Below are 17,813 nucleotides of genomic sequence, written 5' to 3'. Positions count from 1 at the left end.
AGACTATTAATGACTGCTTCGGTTTCCGTAGGGGTTATGGGACTGTTTAGATGGTTTATCTGACCCTGATTTAACTTTTGCACATGTTAACTTTTGTATCTGTCTAGAAAATTGTCCACTTCGCCAAGATTCTCTAGTTTTGCTGAGTATAGGCTTTGTAGTAGGATCTGATTTTTTTTTTTTAATTTTCTCAGTTTCTGTTGTTCTGTCTTCCTTTTCATTTCTGATTTTGTTAATTTGGATACTGTCTCTGTGCCCTCTGGTTAGTCTGGCTAAAGGTTTACCTATCTTGTTGATTTTCTCAAAGAACCAGCTCCTAATTTTGTTGATTCTTTGTATAGTTCTTTTTGTCTCTATTTGGTTGATTTCAGCCCTGAGTTTGATTATTTCCTGTTGTTTACTCCTCTTGGGTGTATCTGCCTTTTTTTGTTCTAGAGCTTTCAGGTGTGTTGCTAAGCTGCTAGTGTATGCTCTCTCCAGTTTCTTTTTGGAGGCACTCAGAGATATGAGTTTTCACCTTAGCACTGCTTTCATTGTGTCCCATTAGATTTGGCATGTTGTGCCTTCATTTTCATTAATTCTAAAAAGTTTTAATTTCTTTCTCTATTTCTTCCTTAACCAAGTTATCATTGAGTGTTGTTCAACTTCCATATGTACGTGGGCTTTCCATTGTTTTTGTTGTTATTGAAGACCAACCTTAGTCCATGGTGACCTGATAGGATGCATGGGATTATTTCAATCTTCTTGCATCTATTGATGCCTGTTATGGTCAATTTTGGAGAAAGTACCATGAGGTGCTGGAAAGAAGATATATTGTTTTGTTTTAGGATGAAATGTCCTGTAAATATCTGTTAAATCCATTTGGTGTATAGCTTCTGTTAGTTTCAATATGTCTCTATTTAGTTTGTGTTTCCATGATCTGTCCATTGATGACCCCCTATTATTGTGTGGGTGCAATGTGTGCTTTGAGCTTTAGTAAAGTTTCTTTTATGAATGTGGGTGCCCTTGCATTTGGAGCATAGATGTTCAGAATTGAGAGTTCTCCTTGGTAGACTTTTCCTTCGATGTGTATGAAGTGTCCTTCCTTAACTTTTTTCGTACCTTTTGGTTGAAAGTTGATTTTATTTGATATTAGAATGGCTACTCCAACTTGTTTCTTGGGACCATTTGCTTGGAAAATTATTTTCCAGCTGCTTACTCTGAGATAGTGTCTGTCTTGAACACTGAGGTGGGTTTCCTGTAGGCAGCAAAATGTAAAATCCTGTTTATGTATCCAGTCTGTTAGTCTATGTCTTTTTATTGGGAAATTGATTCCATTAATGTTAAAAGATATTAAAGAATAGTGATTGTGGCTTCCTATTATTTTTGTTGTTAGAGGTGGAATTATTTTTGTGTTGCTATCATCTTTTGGGTTTGTTGAAAGATTACTTTCTTGCTTTTTCTAGGGTGTAGTTTCCCTCCTTGTGTTGGTGTTTTCCATCTATTATCCTTTGTAGGGCTGGATTTGTGGAAAGATATTATGTAAATTTGGTTCTGTCATAGAATATCTTGGTTTCTCCATCTACAGTAATTGAGAGTTTTGCTGGGTATAGTAGCCTGGGCTGGCATTTGTGTTCTCTTAGGGTCTGTATGACATCTGCCCAGGATCTTCTAGCTTTCATAGTCTCTGGTGAGAAGTCTGGTTTATAATTCTGATAGGTCTGCCTTTATATGTTACTTGACCCTTTTCCTTTACTGCTTTTAATATTCTTTGCTTTGTGCATTTGTTGTTTTGACTATTATGTGATGGAAGGAATTTCTTTTCTGGTCCAATCTATTTTGAGCTCTGTTAGCCTCTTTTATTGTCTATGTGCATCACTTTCTTTAGGTTAGGGAAGGTTTCTTCTATAATTTTTTATTTACTGATATTTACTGGCCCCTTAACTTAGGAATCTTCACTCTCTTTTATGCCTATTATCCTTAGGTTTGGTCTTCTTATTGTGTCCTGAATTTCCTGGATGTTTTGGGTTAGGAGCTTTTTGCATTTTGTATTTTTTTAATTTTTTTTATTTTTTTACTGTTGTGTCAATTTTTTCTATGGTATCTTCTGTACCTGAGATTCTCTTTTCTAACTCTTGTATTCTGTTGGTGATGCTTGCATCTATGACTCCTGGTCTCTTTCCTAGGTTTTCTATCTCCAGGGCTGTCTCCCTTTTTGATTTCTTTATTGTTTATATTTCCATTTTTAGATCCTAGATGGTTTTGTTCAATTCTTTTACCTGTTTGGTTGTGTTTTCCTGCAATTCTTTAAGGGATTTTTGTGTTTCCTCTTTACGGACTTCTAACTGTTTACCTGTGTTCTCCTGTACTTCTTTCTTTCTTTCTTTCTTTTTTTTTTCTTTTTCATTTTTGGAATTTTTATTAGATATTTTCTTTATTTACATTTAAAATGTTATCCTCTTTCAAAAACCCCCTATCCCATCTCCTCTCCCCCAGCTTACCAACCCACCCACTCCTGCTTCCCTGTCTTGGCATTTCCCTACACTGGGGCATGGAGCCATCACAAAACCAAGGGCCTCTCCTCTCATTGATGTCAGACAAAAGCCATCCTCAACTACATATGCAGCTGGAGCCATGAGTCCCTCCATGTGTTCCTTTGGTTGGTGGTTTATTCCCTGGGAGCTCTGGGGATTCTGGGTGGTTCATATTATTGTTCTGCCTATTGGGCTGCAAAGCCCTTCAGCTCCTTGGGTCCTTTCTCTCTACCTCCTCCATTGAGAACCCTGTGCTCAGTCCATTGGTTGGCTTTGAGCATCCAGTTCTGTATTTGTCAGGCACTGGCAGAGCCTCTCAGGAAACAGCTATATCAGGTTCCTGTCAGCAAGCACTTGTTGGCATCAGCAATAGTGCCTGGGTTTGTTAACTGTATATGGGATGGATCCCCAGGTAGGGCAGTTTCTAAAAGGCCTCTCCTTCTGTCTCTGCTCCATACTTTGTCTCTGTATCTCCTCTTATTATTACTTTGATCCCCCTTCTAAGAAGGACCAAAGTGTCCACACTTTGGTTTTCCTTCTTCCTGGGCTTCAGCTAGCTCCACTATGTTCATAGCAGCCTTATTTATAATAGCCAGAAGCTGGAAAGAACCCAGATGTCCTTCAACAGAGGAATAGATACAGAAAATGTGGTACATTTACACAATGGAGTACTACTCAGCTATTAAAAACAATGACTTCATGAAATTCACAGGCAAATGTATGGAACTAGAAAATATCATCTTGAGTGAGGTAACCCAATCACAAAAGAACACATAAGTTATGCACTCACTGATAAGTGGATATTAGCCCAGAAGCTCGAATACCCAAGATACAATTCACAGACCACATGAAGCTCCTGTATTTCTTTAAGGAAATTATTTATGAACTTCTTAAAGTACTCTATCATCATCATGAGATGCGATTTTAAATCAGAGTCTTGCTTTTCTGGTGTGTTGGGATAACCAGGGCTCACTGTGGTGGGAGAACTGGGTTCTGATGATTCCAAGTAGCCTTGGTTTCTGTTGCTTATGTTCTTGCCTTGGCCTCTCACCATTTGCTTATCTATGGTGTTTGCTGGTCTTGCTGTCTCTAACTGTGTCTTTTTTCCTCCTGTAAGCCTGTGCGTCAGCACTCCTGGGAGACCACTTCTTTCCAGGAGGGAGGAATTTGGGTATGGACAGCTGCGGTACAGGGTCAGCTCAGTGGTGCAGATGGAAACCGGAAGGATCCTGTTCCAGGCTGTTCCTGTGTCCTGAGGGCTCTAGGCAGGTCTCTCAGAGCAAAAGCAGTAGTCTTACCTATGCTCATAGACATGTCAACACTCTGGGGAGACTAGTTCTCTCCCAGAGGTACTTGGGTATGGAGAGCTGTAGCCAGCATTATCTTTCACATCAGCGTGTCAGTATCAACAGAAAACAGAACTTTCTCTGGTCACCACCCCAGCCTGAGAGTCTGCTGGTCTAGACCATGTGCTCCTATGTCAGTGCTTCTCTGGCCCTCACTTTCAGGCTCCAAAGGAGAAGACTCCCTTAATTACAATAATGAATCTTTATAATCCTAAAGTTATTAGCTCTCCTTTAATTACATATTAATACTGGGACTCACCAAAATACATCCTTATTTTTATCTGTAAGAATAATTTTGTGAGTTAAATCTACATCAAGCTTGAAAATGCTGTTGGGACATATTAATTTCTGTGGCATCTGCATTTGAAAGGATTGGAGAATAATTGAACAAGCTTCCCCCTGCCCCATGCCATACACATCCTCATAGGAACACAATCTCTACTTAAGAAAGGGCTTTCCTTACACAGAAGTTCACAGTGTAAACACCCCTTACCAAACCACAAATGCATTTTTTTTCTCTTCAGATGAACTAGTCCATGGAGCTGTGCTCAGAGCAGAAAACCATTTGAAATTTAGTACTTTGCAAATTACAGAGAAAATCAGCTCCAAGGACAATAATGGTATCCCTTGCTGCCTTAGTTAAGTGTATGTAAAGGACACTGTGTATGTGGGGCAACCTGAAATGAAAGTGGGTACTGCATAAACCTTGCCTGGTAAAAGCATGTCTATGTGTACATACATGTGCACATGTATGTACAAAGCATTTGTCACAGCAACAAAATGTCAGAGGAACCAACTATTGAAACTTCACCACAGAACAACAGGAAAACACACTCATTGCCTTTGCCTCATTTCCCCAGCCTGTTTCTCAAGTGCAAAGGAGAAGTAAAAGAGCTGACTGGCAAGCTGGCAGGAAGACAGGGAAGGGAGGAAAGTTGAGCAGAGTAAGTCTGGAGGGGCATGCTGGGTAGGCAAGTTCCCTTCACATGAAGCTCCACAGACCACTTCCTCATTCCTGACAAATGCTTATTAGGAAAAGCTTGGAGATAGTGAATGTCAGATAGGGAGGGATAAGTACAAAATACTTTACCAAACCCCATCTCCCTAGAAAAACAAAGTCACTGGAAATGGGGCATGGGAAACTGCCATCTTCTGGTCCCTTCCCAGGACTGAGCCAAGTCATCATGACTGAAACATATATGTGCAATGGGCCAGGATTGAGCCAAATCACCATCAGGTCAGCATGTCACTGCGGCATGTATATGAAGTGGGACAGGATTGGGCCAAGTCACCATCACAGATAGAACTCAGCTCAACATGTGAGACTTGCTCACCATCACAAAAATCATAAAAAGAAAGAAAGCTTGCCATTTATTGTAAAAACAGATGGGACACTGCATGATACATGCGTGAGACATGGATATCACCACTGACAAGTGAATTCTTGAGTCGAAGAAGAGTTAACTCATAGAAGTGAGAGCAGATTGATGGCTATAGAAGGGGGAGGGAGAAAGAAGATAGAGGTGACCTGGTTAATGTGTCAAACTTAGCATTATATAGGCATTCTAGTGTTCTACAGTTCAATAGGGCAACTGACTAGTTAGAATAACTTCCTGAAACCTCAAAAGAGATGTGTTCCCAACACAAAGCCATGATCTATGTTCACAATGATGGACGCACTTTGCTTTGATTGGTACACATTTGATTGTTGGGGGGGATTTCACTTTTTTGTGTGCCTGTGTGTAGGTACACATATGGCACAGCATGTATGTGGAGTTCAGAAGACAACTTGCCAGAATACATTATTTCCTTCACAATGTGGATTCCAGGAATGGAAGTCAAGTGGTCAGGCTTGGCAGCAGGCACCTTTACAGGCTGAGGCATCTAACTGTCTTTAATCATTATATACTGTTTACATCCACTAAATTTATCATCTATGTATGTATTATATATATGTCATTATTACATATTGTGTCAATTAAATTTTTAAACAAGAAACAGTTATGATTAAGAAAATGAAACAAATGCAGAAATGTAAAAGCCTACAAAGGAGTGGCTGTAGCCTGCACCTGCTCTCAGCCTCTCTGGTGCAGAGGGTGCATGAGCCTGGCAAGAGTTCTGTGGTGACACAGGACTTGTTTCCAAGATCTATTCTGATTTCCAAAGATATTTTGGAGAACAGTCAGAAGCTAATTTGGTGCATTAAAAATACTATTTAAAGGCATTTATGAAAACACTGAATTATTCTTTAACAAAAGCTATTTTACATCCTTATACAGGAACAAGAGCCAAGTATGGCTTGAGAATCTAGAAAAATATTATTGCTATGTTGAGAGAAAAATCTACTGGTAAGTTTTAGAAATTGGCCATTTGCCTTTTACCTGAGATGATATTTTAGCATGCTTCATGCACATGCCATAACTAAGAATAACATTTTTCAAGAGAGCTTTTGCATTCAAAACTCCTTAATTGATTGTTTTTCCAAATACTTTGCCAATCTGACCATGAGGCACCTTAAGAATTCAAGTGACTAGAATGTTTATAGAATTTTCTTGTTTTGCCTGATTTTGTAAACAACATATGCTTTGATGCTTAGCACTCTTATTACCTAATAGTTTAGAGAAAATGATAATTACTTCATCTGAAAGAACCCCAAGTGACTATCAAAAATAGGATCTAGAAAGCCAGACATGGTAGAAATGCCTCTAATCTCTGAAGCAAGTTCCGGACCAGTTCACACTAGCTACATGGTAAGACTGCCTTAAAAAAACAAAGCAGGAAAACAAAAAGAATAGGAGCTATTGGACTCCATAGATGGCAGGCTGGTTAGTGCTCAAGGGTCTGGCTTCCTCAGCCATTCTGCATGAATGCAAGCTCAAAATCCTTCCTCCTCCCCAAAACACTTCAATACAGGCATTTCTAAACAGAACACAGAAAAGCAAAATTACAAGTAAGGGGGAAATGTTAATCCTTTCTGCCCTGGAAGCTCAAACAGACCTTTGCTCTCTCAGATCTTTCTATCTTTCATCCTTAGGAAAACAACTCCAGGCTCTCATTGAGGTCTCCACTTCTTCCAGCCTCACTCTTCTTAGGCTCATCTTGACCCACGCCCCCCTCCCCTGTTCAACACCTCCAGGACTCCCTGTGTGCTGTAGAACTCATTCCTCCACCCCCCACATCCTTTCTTCCTTCATCCCCTTTCCCTACCTCAAGCTTGGCTCTATTAATTAATCTAATAGATCTCTAGATGAAACACTCAAGCTCTTCTGTGCCTCTACAGATACACTCTCACCATCTCGCTGTGTCCCAAGCCCAGTCACTGCAAAACCAGGCAAAGAAGAACATTTTCAAAATGCTGCCACCAAGCCTACAAGCTTCCTGCCTTCTTACATCCATACTGTCTCTGTCCATTTGCGATAGACAAGGGATCCATCTCCTGCCTTGAGACTAAGTGAGGTGACCTCCTACTAGTCTGTGAACACCACACCAAGCCTTATGCCATCAGTTAGATCCACCTTCTCTGTTATGTTCAAACTCTGCCTCTCCACAGGTTCTACCTCATCAACTCAAACAAGTGATGTCCTCGAAACAACATTTTTCCAAAGATAGTCTTCTAATGTCATCTTTTGAACCCACACGACCACTTCTTTTATCCTTGCATAGGATGAATTTTTGACTATTGCTGTGACCACATCGCCTTTTTCACTTGCACTTCACCCCCACTGAATTCTGATTTTCATTCTAATACTTAATTCTCCTAGCTGGTACACTCCAGGGAACTCCTGGTAAGCTTGAAGCACAATGTGTTCAAACCAACTCTGTTCCAGACAATTTGTACCAAGCACTGGTGTGGGATCAGGAGGGGAGCTCTCTTTGCCAAAAGTTGAAACTGATGCGAAAATTTAGACCAGATATATAATTGATATGGCCTGTGATGTTTTTGAAAATATATGAACAGCCAAAATCTCAGGAATCTTAAAACTTAGCACAAAAACTTAAACCTTTCATTCTTACTAAGGAATATGAAAACTGTTATTTTTGCCTTGAGTGACAAGGATAGCTAAAGCAAGAACAAGCATGAACTCTCTAAGTGACCATGTTTTTAGCACACTACCCTTGCTTCTGTAGCCTTGTGGACATAAGAGTTTGGAGTTTTGAGATCTCTGCTGTAAATCAATACTGACCAACAGAAATTCAAATTTAAAAAGACAAGTGAAATTGACTTTAATATTTTATTTAACTTAACCCAAATATTGGAACACACAATCAATAAAAAAAAAAAACAGTGCTGATACATTTCACATTCCTTTCTTTGCATTAAGCTTTTAGGATTCAGTGTGTACACTGTTGTATATTTACAGCACAATCCGAATGACTACATTTCCAGAGTTCAACTGGCAAATGTAATGAAAAGAAAGGTCATTAACCATTTAATGCTGCAAACTTTCTGGAGAGAAGTTTTGTTGTCCTGTAGTTAGGTTCACAAATGTCTAGGGGTCACTGTGGGTATCAATGAGCTCCACATGACCTCTAGTTGATACATCAAGCATTCAATCATTTTAAAAGGTGGCAGAATAAGCTAGTGAAGTCAGAACTAATGGTCAAATTTGAAATTTTACTCTGAGTTGTGGATTAAAAGATGTAAATTTCTAAAAGAGAGACAGTTTTCTAATGGTGATTATGGTATGGATACAAGAGGAGACTGTTACGTACAAACAGGAAACCCCTAAGAGGGCTCAGGAAGAATAACAGAACTGAGCAGGCCTCAGCAGAGCTCATCATTCAGCTGAAGGCTGATGAGCAGGAATCAGGCATACAGACATGAAGGAGCAGTACCAGAGGCCAGAGACAGATGAGTAAGCAGATGCCACAAGTCAGAGACAGTACCAGGAGATAGTCCCTAGCCATGACATAGCCACCATTCAGTAGGATCATGGACTCACTCATGTCTGAAGATAAGAACCAGGATTAATATCCATGCTGAGGCAAAGCAGGGCTACCATTTGAAGAAGAGGAGGAATGTCCAGTATATCTGACATGTTTAAAAGGACTTGGCTTTAGAGAGGCAAGTACTCCGCTACACAGTAAAGCAATTCTGAAAGTTTTCCAGAGACCTAATCACTGAATAGCTTAAGCCTGTCTATTAATTCCTTCATTCAGGAAACCATTCCCCTGGACTGTTGTATAATATCAATTCATAGGTCAGCTATATGCATTAAGGGCTGCCAAATTATCCTGTGGTGGTGCTAGTGAGGGCATGGGAGGTAGCTGAGGCTTCAGCAAACCAAGTTCCAATTGCTCCTAATAAAGAGGATGATGACCAAAGCAAGTGACAGTAGAAAGATGCCATGACCTTTAAACTATCCAAAAGACCACATGTCTATTACAATTGTTTACATTTACATGGGAATGAGAAACAAAACTAGCATAAAATATCTCAACCAATATTTCATAGTTGAAAGAAAAAGTTCCCCTTAAAAGAAAGTGCTGGACCTTCTAGTTTCATTATGTTGGAAATACAATTTTTCATCCTACAGTAAAATCAAATACAAATCATTGGAAATGTTAACCTGTTATTTTTTTTTTTATAATAAAATCCATAGGGTTTGGAGAAATAGGTCATTGGGAAACATTTTCCAGGCAAGCACAACAACCTGCTTTTGGACTCCCGGAACCCATTTAAAACCAGACACTAATCACAGCACTCGTGTAATGAGCTGGGACAGGAGGATCTCTGCAAGCTCCAAGGGCAGCTAGCCTGGCACATACAGCACTGAACAAGAGACCTTGTCATCAACAAGGCCGAAGTAGGCAACTGAAACCTACAACTGTCCTCTCATCTCCATGCACATGATGTAGCACAGGTACATGCAAGTGCACACATACACATACACACACATACACATACATACACACATACACACTACACGCATACACATACACATACATACATACACACATACACGTACACACATATACACACATACACACATACACACACATACATACACATGTACACATACATACACATATACACACACATACACACACACAATTTTCAAAATATCCTAATATAAACAAGCTGCTACATATTTAAAGAAGAAAACATCATTGAGTAGAAACTTAATTTGTTGAAGGAGATTAATCACTTCCCACACTAGATTTATGGAAAGCAATATGAGTTAGAAGAAAAGGTCAGTGATGGCAAGGAACTTTAAGTGACACATGAAGCCAGGGATGCAGGGACTTAAACAGTGCTGTCCATGGTACCAACTAATAAAAAAAAATAGTCAAGAATGTTTGCAGAGTAAACAAATAACAAAAGAAAAAAAATCATCTCATTCTCATTGGATAACTGTAAGGAGGTGCATGCACCATATATAGTTTATTGCAATTTTATGAAGATAAGCTTATATAAAGTAAGTCTGATGTTAAAGTCTATTTCACTCATATTAAACAAATTCCCCCAAATAGTATCCGAGCAATAAGCCTCAGTTATCAAGGAATTTCTCCATCACGCATTTGGTTTACCAAGAAAAAGTATGGCATAGTAGCCAAAGAAAAAAATCACAACAAAAGGTGTCTAACGTCAAGAGTACAGGCTTTGCTTCTCTAAAGCTGATCTTGAATCTGAGTGGAGGTGTTTTGAGGACTGGGTGGCATGAAAGTACTACCTTGGTACACAGTACTCAGACTGAGAGTTCAGAAGCCAGGCTACAGTGATTCTGCCATGCCACGCAGACAGCAGCTACCAGGAATATCTCAGACCACAATGCATTTCATTCTGAAATCATTTTACCCACTGCATATTTTATTGTTGCTGAAATTTCCATGACCCTCACATTCAGTTATGTCATGATCCACAGTTCAATACACTGGTACCTAGACATACTATTTACTCTTCATTAATTTAGGGTTTGTAAAAGTCTCACTATGTTCCCTTGGAGTGGCAAAGGCATTGGGACTTTCATGTGCATGGTGATCCCCTATTTTCATTCTTTTCCAAGAAGTGGGAGTGGCATGTCTTATTTTTTAAAATAATATATTAATTCTGTTTTCTTCCTTCACATGCTCATTTATGCTTCCATGACAATGACTATACACTTGCTAAAACTTACAAATTTTTTGTGACTGAAATTGTGGTATCACCAGTACTACTTCAGTTATCTTGACTTCTTTTTTTTTTTTTACCATTCCAAGTGAAATACTTTCTATATCAAACTAAATAAGAACTGGCGAAGCCCCCCATTCATTCATTTTCTGCCATGCATTTATTGCAGTGGCAGAACCCACAAACCTCAGGCTGCTCAGCATTCCTAACAACCACAATCAGTGGCTGCATGTTAGACCAGTCTCACACATCTAAACACTTTCCTTTGCAGGTTTCTCCATCCAGCGATTTTCCAGGGACTCAAGCTACCCACATACAGTTGGAGGGACACCGTGGGCCCCTGTAGTTGAAAACAGCACTGACTTGAGCGGCTTGGGAGAACTCCAGACTGGGCCCTCCTCCTCTGACTCTGAGGTCAGGCCACATCCCACCTTGACTTTCATAAAATTACACTGATAAAATTGCCTTAAGGAGATTGATTTTTAACATTATTAGATTTCTCACTGAGGTTGGTCATCTGCATTAGGAATTACCATTTTAAAATCTGGGACGTCCCCAACATTAAGCTTTGTTCTTTGAAACAATATTTAAAATACCTGACAAAACATTAACCCAAGTAATATTGAATATAAGCTATTAAAAAGCCAGGTATGTTTTACCTGTGGACTTGAAAATGTTCTCTGACATTTTGTCTTATGTGTGTTAGACTTTCATCTAAAGGCATGAAGACTCCCTTTGCTGTGCTTCAGAGCATCCCTAAAAGCACACACTGAATAGTTTACCCACCTCCCTTCAAGATAAATTTTCTCCTCTATGTAAGCAATTTCAATAAAATTTTACTTTAAGAAGAAAAAAACAAGCAATAAAGGATTAACATTTATAAACACTACGTGCTTTCACTTAGATACTAAAAATTCCAGCATACTCATTCCTCGGTTCTTCTCAGAATACTGACTTTCTGATTCTAGCAAAATATAAATTTAGTAACTCATCAAGACAGAATACATAAAATTGGCATGTTTTTGATGGGCACACAAATTGGGAAAGCATCTTTCCCAACTGTGTTATAGAAAATGGAAGGCATCTGGTATGACAATATGACCCAAAGTGTAAATGAGAATCAGCAGAAAGAAATGGTCTTCCTTCCTTCCTTCCTTCCTTCCTTTCTCCCTCCCTTCTTTCCTCCCTCCTTCCTTTCTCTTTCCCTGCCTCCCTTTCTTCCTTCTTTTCTCCCTCCCTCCTTCCCTCCCTCTGTCCCTCCTTCCTTTCTTTCTCCCTCCCTCCTTCCTTCCTTTTTCCCTCCCTCCTTCCTTTCTCTTTCCCTCTCTTCCTTCCTTCTTCCCTTTCTCCCTCCCTTCCTTTCTTTCCCTCTTAGTGTCAAAACAGAATATTTTAAATAATAAAGGAGGAAGCACTGTACATCTGTTAGTGTTTTCAAAACTGATTACAGAAAAGCTGAGAGGGCCAATCCACTCGGGACGCAGGAGACAGTGGTTTGCTCATTTAATCCATGTATGTGTGGCTGCTGAATCTCTCCCCCAGCCATCCAAAGTTATTCTTTTACTTTTGCTTAACATCTCTATCCAGTATCAGAATGTAGGCACAGATGTTGTTGGGGCCTCGTGCAGGGCTGGGGATGGAGAAGTGGGGAGTGTGTTGGAGAACATGACTGAGGCCAGGAACAAGCAGAAAAGACACAAATTTCCAAGAATTTTCCCAATTTTACAATGAGCTGTACAATGGTAACCTGGATGCTGCTTTTAACTGCTTTCACTGTCTTATCTCCTGTGTGCTCCCTTCTATGCTGGTGACCAGTAAATAAAGTTCCCTGTGCTATCTCCTCCCCTTGCCCAGGTGTCCTGGAGATGAGAAGCTGAGAGGCAAGAACCCCCCCTCACCACCACCCCAGACACATTTGGAAAAGCAGAATGTAAGAAACCAAAGCCTGTCCCTGGGCACCTTAATGAATTCAGTTCCAGGTTTCAATTCCCTTCCTTCTCTTTCCTATTTGGAGGTGGGTTCGGCTCCTTTTAGTTGAGGAAAAAGGTATTTAAAAGACTACAGGCTACTCTCTTCTTCATTGATCAGAGGATTTATGAAATAAACCTGTGTGCCATTTCAGAGGACACTCTCCAGTGCTCAGAGAACAAGTCACCATGAAGAGCAGAGAAGAACAGAGGCTGGGCACACGCCTGTACCTGGCCATCCCCTCAGGGCTGTTTTCTCTGCCTACCCTCCACTCTTCATCCATTAACTTTCTTTTAGCTTTACTTCAAATGTTAAAGCATTCCTCTAAGGTCTATATTGAAATAGTGGTTCCTTACAGTGAAAACCTTCTTTAGAAATATAAATGATTAACATGGGGCTTTCAAATGTCGTAAGAGGTGGAACAACGCATCAGAGACCAAATTAGAAATTAATACAGATGATCTGCTGTAGAATTGTGGTGTGTGTGGGGAGGGGGGAATTACAACACATGCTTGTAATAGTAGAGGCTTGTATGCCTCTACTATTAAACAGATCCAAGTCATCCCAAAACTTAAGGTTTAGAAGTACATAGAAGTGGTGAAAATCCTGAGAAAAGATTCTGAACACTGACAAGCACACACCTATCTGTGGTGCTTACTAACACACACTACCCTGGAAGAGTCACTTAACTTCTTTGGCTTTTAGCTTCTAATCCACAAACTTGACAAATACTTCTCCAGCACTTTGGTGAGTATTAGGCAATATGATGCTGCAGCGCGCCCAGCATGGGATGAAAGCACCCACGTATTATATCAGCATGCCCTCCAAAACAGCTCCTTTTGGGATCGTTCCTGCACACTGGTGTTTTTAAAGAAAAGTCGATAGTTTCAAATACGTTTTGGTTTTTAAAAGTGGAAGGGGGCACACACAGAGATGAATTCTGCACTCTGTCGTTTTGCTTTGAAAATATCTTAGTTCAATGGGCTGCAAAATAACTTTATAAATTAACTTTCACTATAACATGATAAGTACCTTCCAAAATAATTCTATTATTATGTGTTGCTCTAAAAGTTAGGAAGGATAAAATATCAAATCAATCTCCCAACATTAAAATAAATGCGCACTAGGACTATATAGAAACTCAAACGCATTTCCTTTAACTCACAGGAAGATTAGTAGACAATTCCTGCTTGTCAATTGGACCACATCTGGAATTAATCAGAATGGGAATGACTGGGCACACCTGTGAGGGTCTTTTCTTAATTAAATCCTTTGAAGTGGGAAGACCCACTTCTAATCCAGATCTTAGATGTGGGAAATATACCTTTACCCCAGATCTTTGAGACAGGAAGATCCACCTTCATCAGAACCACACCTTCTGCTGGCAGCCCATATAAGGACAAGGAAGAAGGAAGCTTGCTCTCTATTGCTCTTGCTAGCAAATCCATTCCTTCACTAGCATTAGAGCCGACTTCTTCAGGATTCGGGAATATACAGCAGACAGCTGAGACCTCTAACCTCATGGACTGAACTACTACTGGATTCTTGGGCCTTCTGTTACAAGGAAGCCATTGCTAAATTAGATGGACCACAGCCTGTAAGCCATTCAATCCCTTTATTCATTCTATAAGTTCTGTCTCTCTAGAGAACCCTGACCAATACATACACTTAATTTTTAATCACCTGAAAAACACTTTCACTTTGCTTTTGAAATTTAAAAAAAAAAAAGAAAGAGTTTTATTCAGGTCTGTTTAAAATAATGAAGGGTGGAGTTGCTGGACTTTCTCTGTCAATGGTATCTACCTAACCTTATATGACAAGCTTTGTCTGGAACATCAAGTGTTTGCAAGATATTAAAATTAATTGACTGATTCCTGGCCTACTTTTTTTCCCAGAAACTACACTTTAAAAGTAGTAGATAAGCTATACAGCTTTTCTGAACTCTGATTGTCTTGCAGAATAGAAAGGTAAAAATTTCAGCAAATAGTCAAATGTTTTTTTGGTTTTTTTTTGGCTAGCTATTTTTCTACTTAAAGTTTTAACGTAGTATCATTCACTTAACATGATCAGAATTAGAAATGAGAATGTAATAAGCTAAGCAGTACTAAGAGAAAATAATCACTTTAGCTCCCTCGTAGAACTGAATATTTGAAATATAAACATTTATAAAAAGAAGATATTCTCTCTTAAAAGTAGGAATAAACACAGCCCCTGATGACTTAAAACTTGTATTAAAGCAATGAAAAAACGCTTGTCTGAGTAGTCAACAGGATGTGTAAAATAGCATGTTTTAGAAGCACTTTCTAGTGACTATGAACTGAGTCTTAGGAACATAACTGCTTTACTAGCTCAGATCCTTGCCGCCCCCACCCCACACCCGACCCCGTGAGACAGTGATCCACCTGCAGAAGAACTTTTCAGGAAGAGAATACCAAGAAGTTAGCAAATTTCTGCAATAAATCCTCACCGAAGCCTTAACTTCACCTTTCAGCATTCCTATGCCCACTGCTAGCCTTTTGCTTCAGGCAGTGTCCCTTCAGACAGTTGAGATGTCCTTTAGTAATTTGGGGGGGATGTTAGCTTTTTCTTTTGCCAAGAAAATGCTTCTTTGGGCATCTTTTCAGGGCACCTCCAAAAAGCAGCCACGCTACCTTGGACTCTTTAGCTGTGTGTTAATCTACCCAAAGTGCTTTTGGCGACAGGTGTCATTCACTCTTATCAAAAAGTTAAGTCAGGGTTCAAGTCTGAACTGTTACTACTAAACCCGAGCGAAATGTCTTTGCTCCGTTTCAGCTAGTTAATAGTCCGTGCCCGCACACATGGGGACACACACACACTCGCCGCTAAGGGAGCCTGAAGCTGGAGGCGTGGCCCGCACGCTCGCCCGGCGCTGGCCACCTGGCACTCACCTGGCTGCAGCCTCGCTCTTCGCCCTTAGGCAGAGCCTGAGGTTCAGAGGGACCCCGGGCCGGTTCTGCAGGGGGTGTCGCCGGTTCCAGCAACTGCTCCAGGCACGCGGTTCCGGGCAGAGAAGAGCTCTTTTGGTGGCACAGGTGCACCCCAGGGCCCCCACGCCGTGTGCCCTCATCTCGGACGCGGTCCCCCCTCGGGGGCGGTTGGGGAGAAGAGGACAGGGAGGATGAGGCGGAAGAAGAAGGAGCAGAGTCCGGAGAGCGTCCACCAGGAGGCGTCACTCCGGCTGTCCCCGTGGCTGTCGAGGACCCCTTAGCCACAGGCAGCAGATGTTCGCGTAGGCGGCGGCGCAGCGTGGACCCCTGCTCCGCTCTGCCTGCTCCGCCTGGCTCCAGGGGTTCTGGTGAGGAGCAGCACAGGTTGGGCTGAGAGGAGGAGAACACTCGGTCCAGCACTTGCTTCCGCTTCTTGAAGCCGCTCCACCTGCTGCCAGTACTCCCCACACCGGCCAGGGCGTCCTGCGTGGTTCTCGGGGGCGGCGGAGACGGGGTCGGGGTCGGAGTGGCCGCAGTGCGGCGCTCGGGGCCCCCAGCGCGCCCGCCTCCGCCGCCCTTGCCCTTGCCCACCCCCAGCTGCAGGTTCTTCCAGAGCCGGGCCTGGAAGGAGGGGGACGCGGCCGGCTCGGGCTCGCCAGTCGCGGCAGCCCGGGGCTCCATCCTCCAACCCCCGCAGCTCGTCTCTCCTCCTACAGCTTTTCCTCCTCCTTCTCGGGCTGCGCCTCCTCCGGGAGCGTGGAGGCGGCGGCGGCCGCCAGCGCAGCAGCACCAGCCGGGAGCGTCCAGCGGCTTCAGGCCAGCTCGGAGCAAAGCGGCTGCGGCCGAGGCCCTCCTGCCGCCGGGCGCCTCCGCCTTTGCCCGCCGCACCTGCCAGGCCGGGCTGGCGCCGTCACCGAGCGCCCGCGGCGTCTGCAAAGTTTCTAGCCGGGAACTCCGCTGCTCCAGACCACTGAGCGCCCCCAGGCCGCACCCTGGTTCCCCCTCGGCGCCCGCGGGAGCTCGGAAAGCCGCGGGCTTCCAGCTGTACTGGGGACCCCACCCGCGCCCTCAGGCCAGCACCTGTCAGCGGCAGAGGCGGCAGACTACAAACTGGGCGCGCGCGCCGCTCACACGACAAGGCGCGTCCTGCCGTAGACGTAGGGGACTAGCAGCCTCGGCTAAACCACCCAGGACCATCCTCCAGCTCCTAGGTGGGAGGGCAGGCAAGAGCCGGGTGGAGCTGCGTAGGGCCGGGAGCCTGCATGACCTGAGTGTGGATGTACATTCGCACAAGCCACTTGCTTTAGGACGGACGAGCCCTGCTTGAGCGGATCAGGTGAAGTGCTGTCCCAGTGGAAGTGCACTTCTGCGCCCCTGGTGGGTCCTTCCGGGAACCCAGCCTACACGCCGCGCGGACCGCAAAGCTCTCCAAATGCTGAGGCCAAATAAGGCTGCCTTCATCCGGTTGGGCATCCCAGGCTCAAGAGGAGAGTTTGATTTCTTCTGTCTTGACTTCATCACCATCTACTCTCCACGCTCTTTGTTTGCGTGTGCAGTGACTTTCCTTATAATCAGAAACAGTTTCCAGAACTTGATAATAAAGCTAACCCTTAAAGTAAGTCTCAGGGGCGCTTGGACAGAGATGGGAAGATGCTTACTGCTTGTGACCCTATTCAGAGCTCGGACTTGTTCTTCCCACTCAAGCAGATTTTTCTTCAGTTATTTCTTTCAGTTTGTTGGAAAACTGATTAAACAAAAAAAAACAAACAAAAAGTCGTCTAGATTTTGCTTCTCCCCAAATCTATGCATCTAGGGTCTTCTGACTCCACAAGGTCTCTCCTAAAAGGCAGGTAAAACTGTGTCCTTCCCTCCTCCACTGTACCCTTCCCTAGAAGCTTCAGCACAGTACTGTTTGATTATTTAAAGT

General features: G+C 42.4%; 1 protein-coding gene across 4 annotated transcripts in view; it reads right to left on the bottom strand.

The window, feature by feature from the left end:
* Mctp1 (multiple C2 and transmembrane domain containing 1) overlaps window positions 1-16,693 on the bottom strand; it is a 586,378-nt gene extending 569,685 nt beyond the window's left edge. For all 4 annotated transcript variants that reach the window (XM_031359932.1, XM_031359934.1, XM_031359933.1 and 1 more), the window contains exon 1: window positions 15,848-16,693. In XM_031359932.1, coding sequence (XP_031215792.1) covers window positions 15,848-16,567 — 720 coding nt within the window. In that variant the 5' untranslated portion in view covers window positions 16,568-16,693. The remainder of the gene's footprint in view (window positions 1-15,847) is intronic.
* Between the last annotated feature and the right edge of the window lie 1,120 nt (window positions 16,694-17,813).

Source organism: Mastomys coucha, unplaced genomic scaffold, assembly GCF_008632895.1.
Source record: "Mastomys coucha isolate ucsf_1 unplaced genomic scaffold, UCSF_Mcou_1 pScaffold8, whole genome shotgun sequence".
Classification (NCBI taxonomy): domain Eukaryota; kingdom Metazoa; phylum Chordata; class Mammalia; order Rodentia; family Muridae; genus Mastomys; species Mastomys coucha.
Note: the sequence above shows the minus strand (reverse complement) of the source record. Positions and strands in the feature narration are given on the sequence as shown.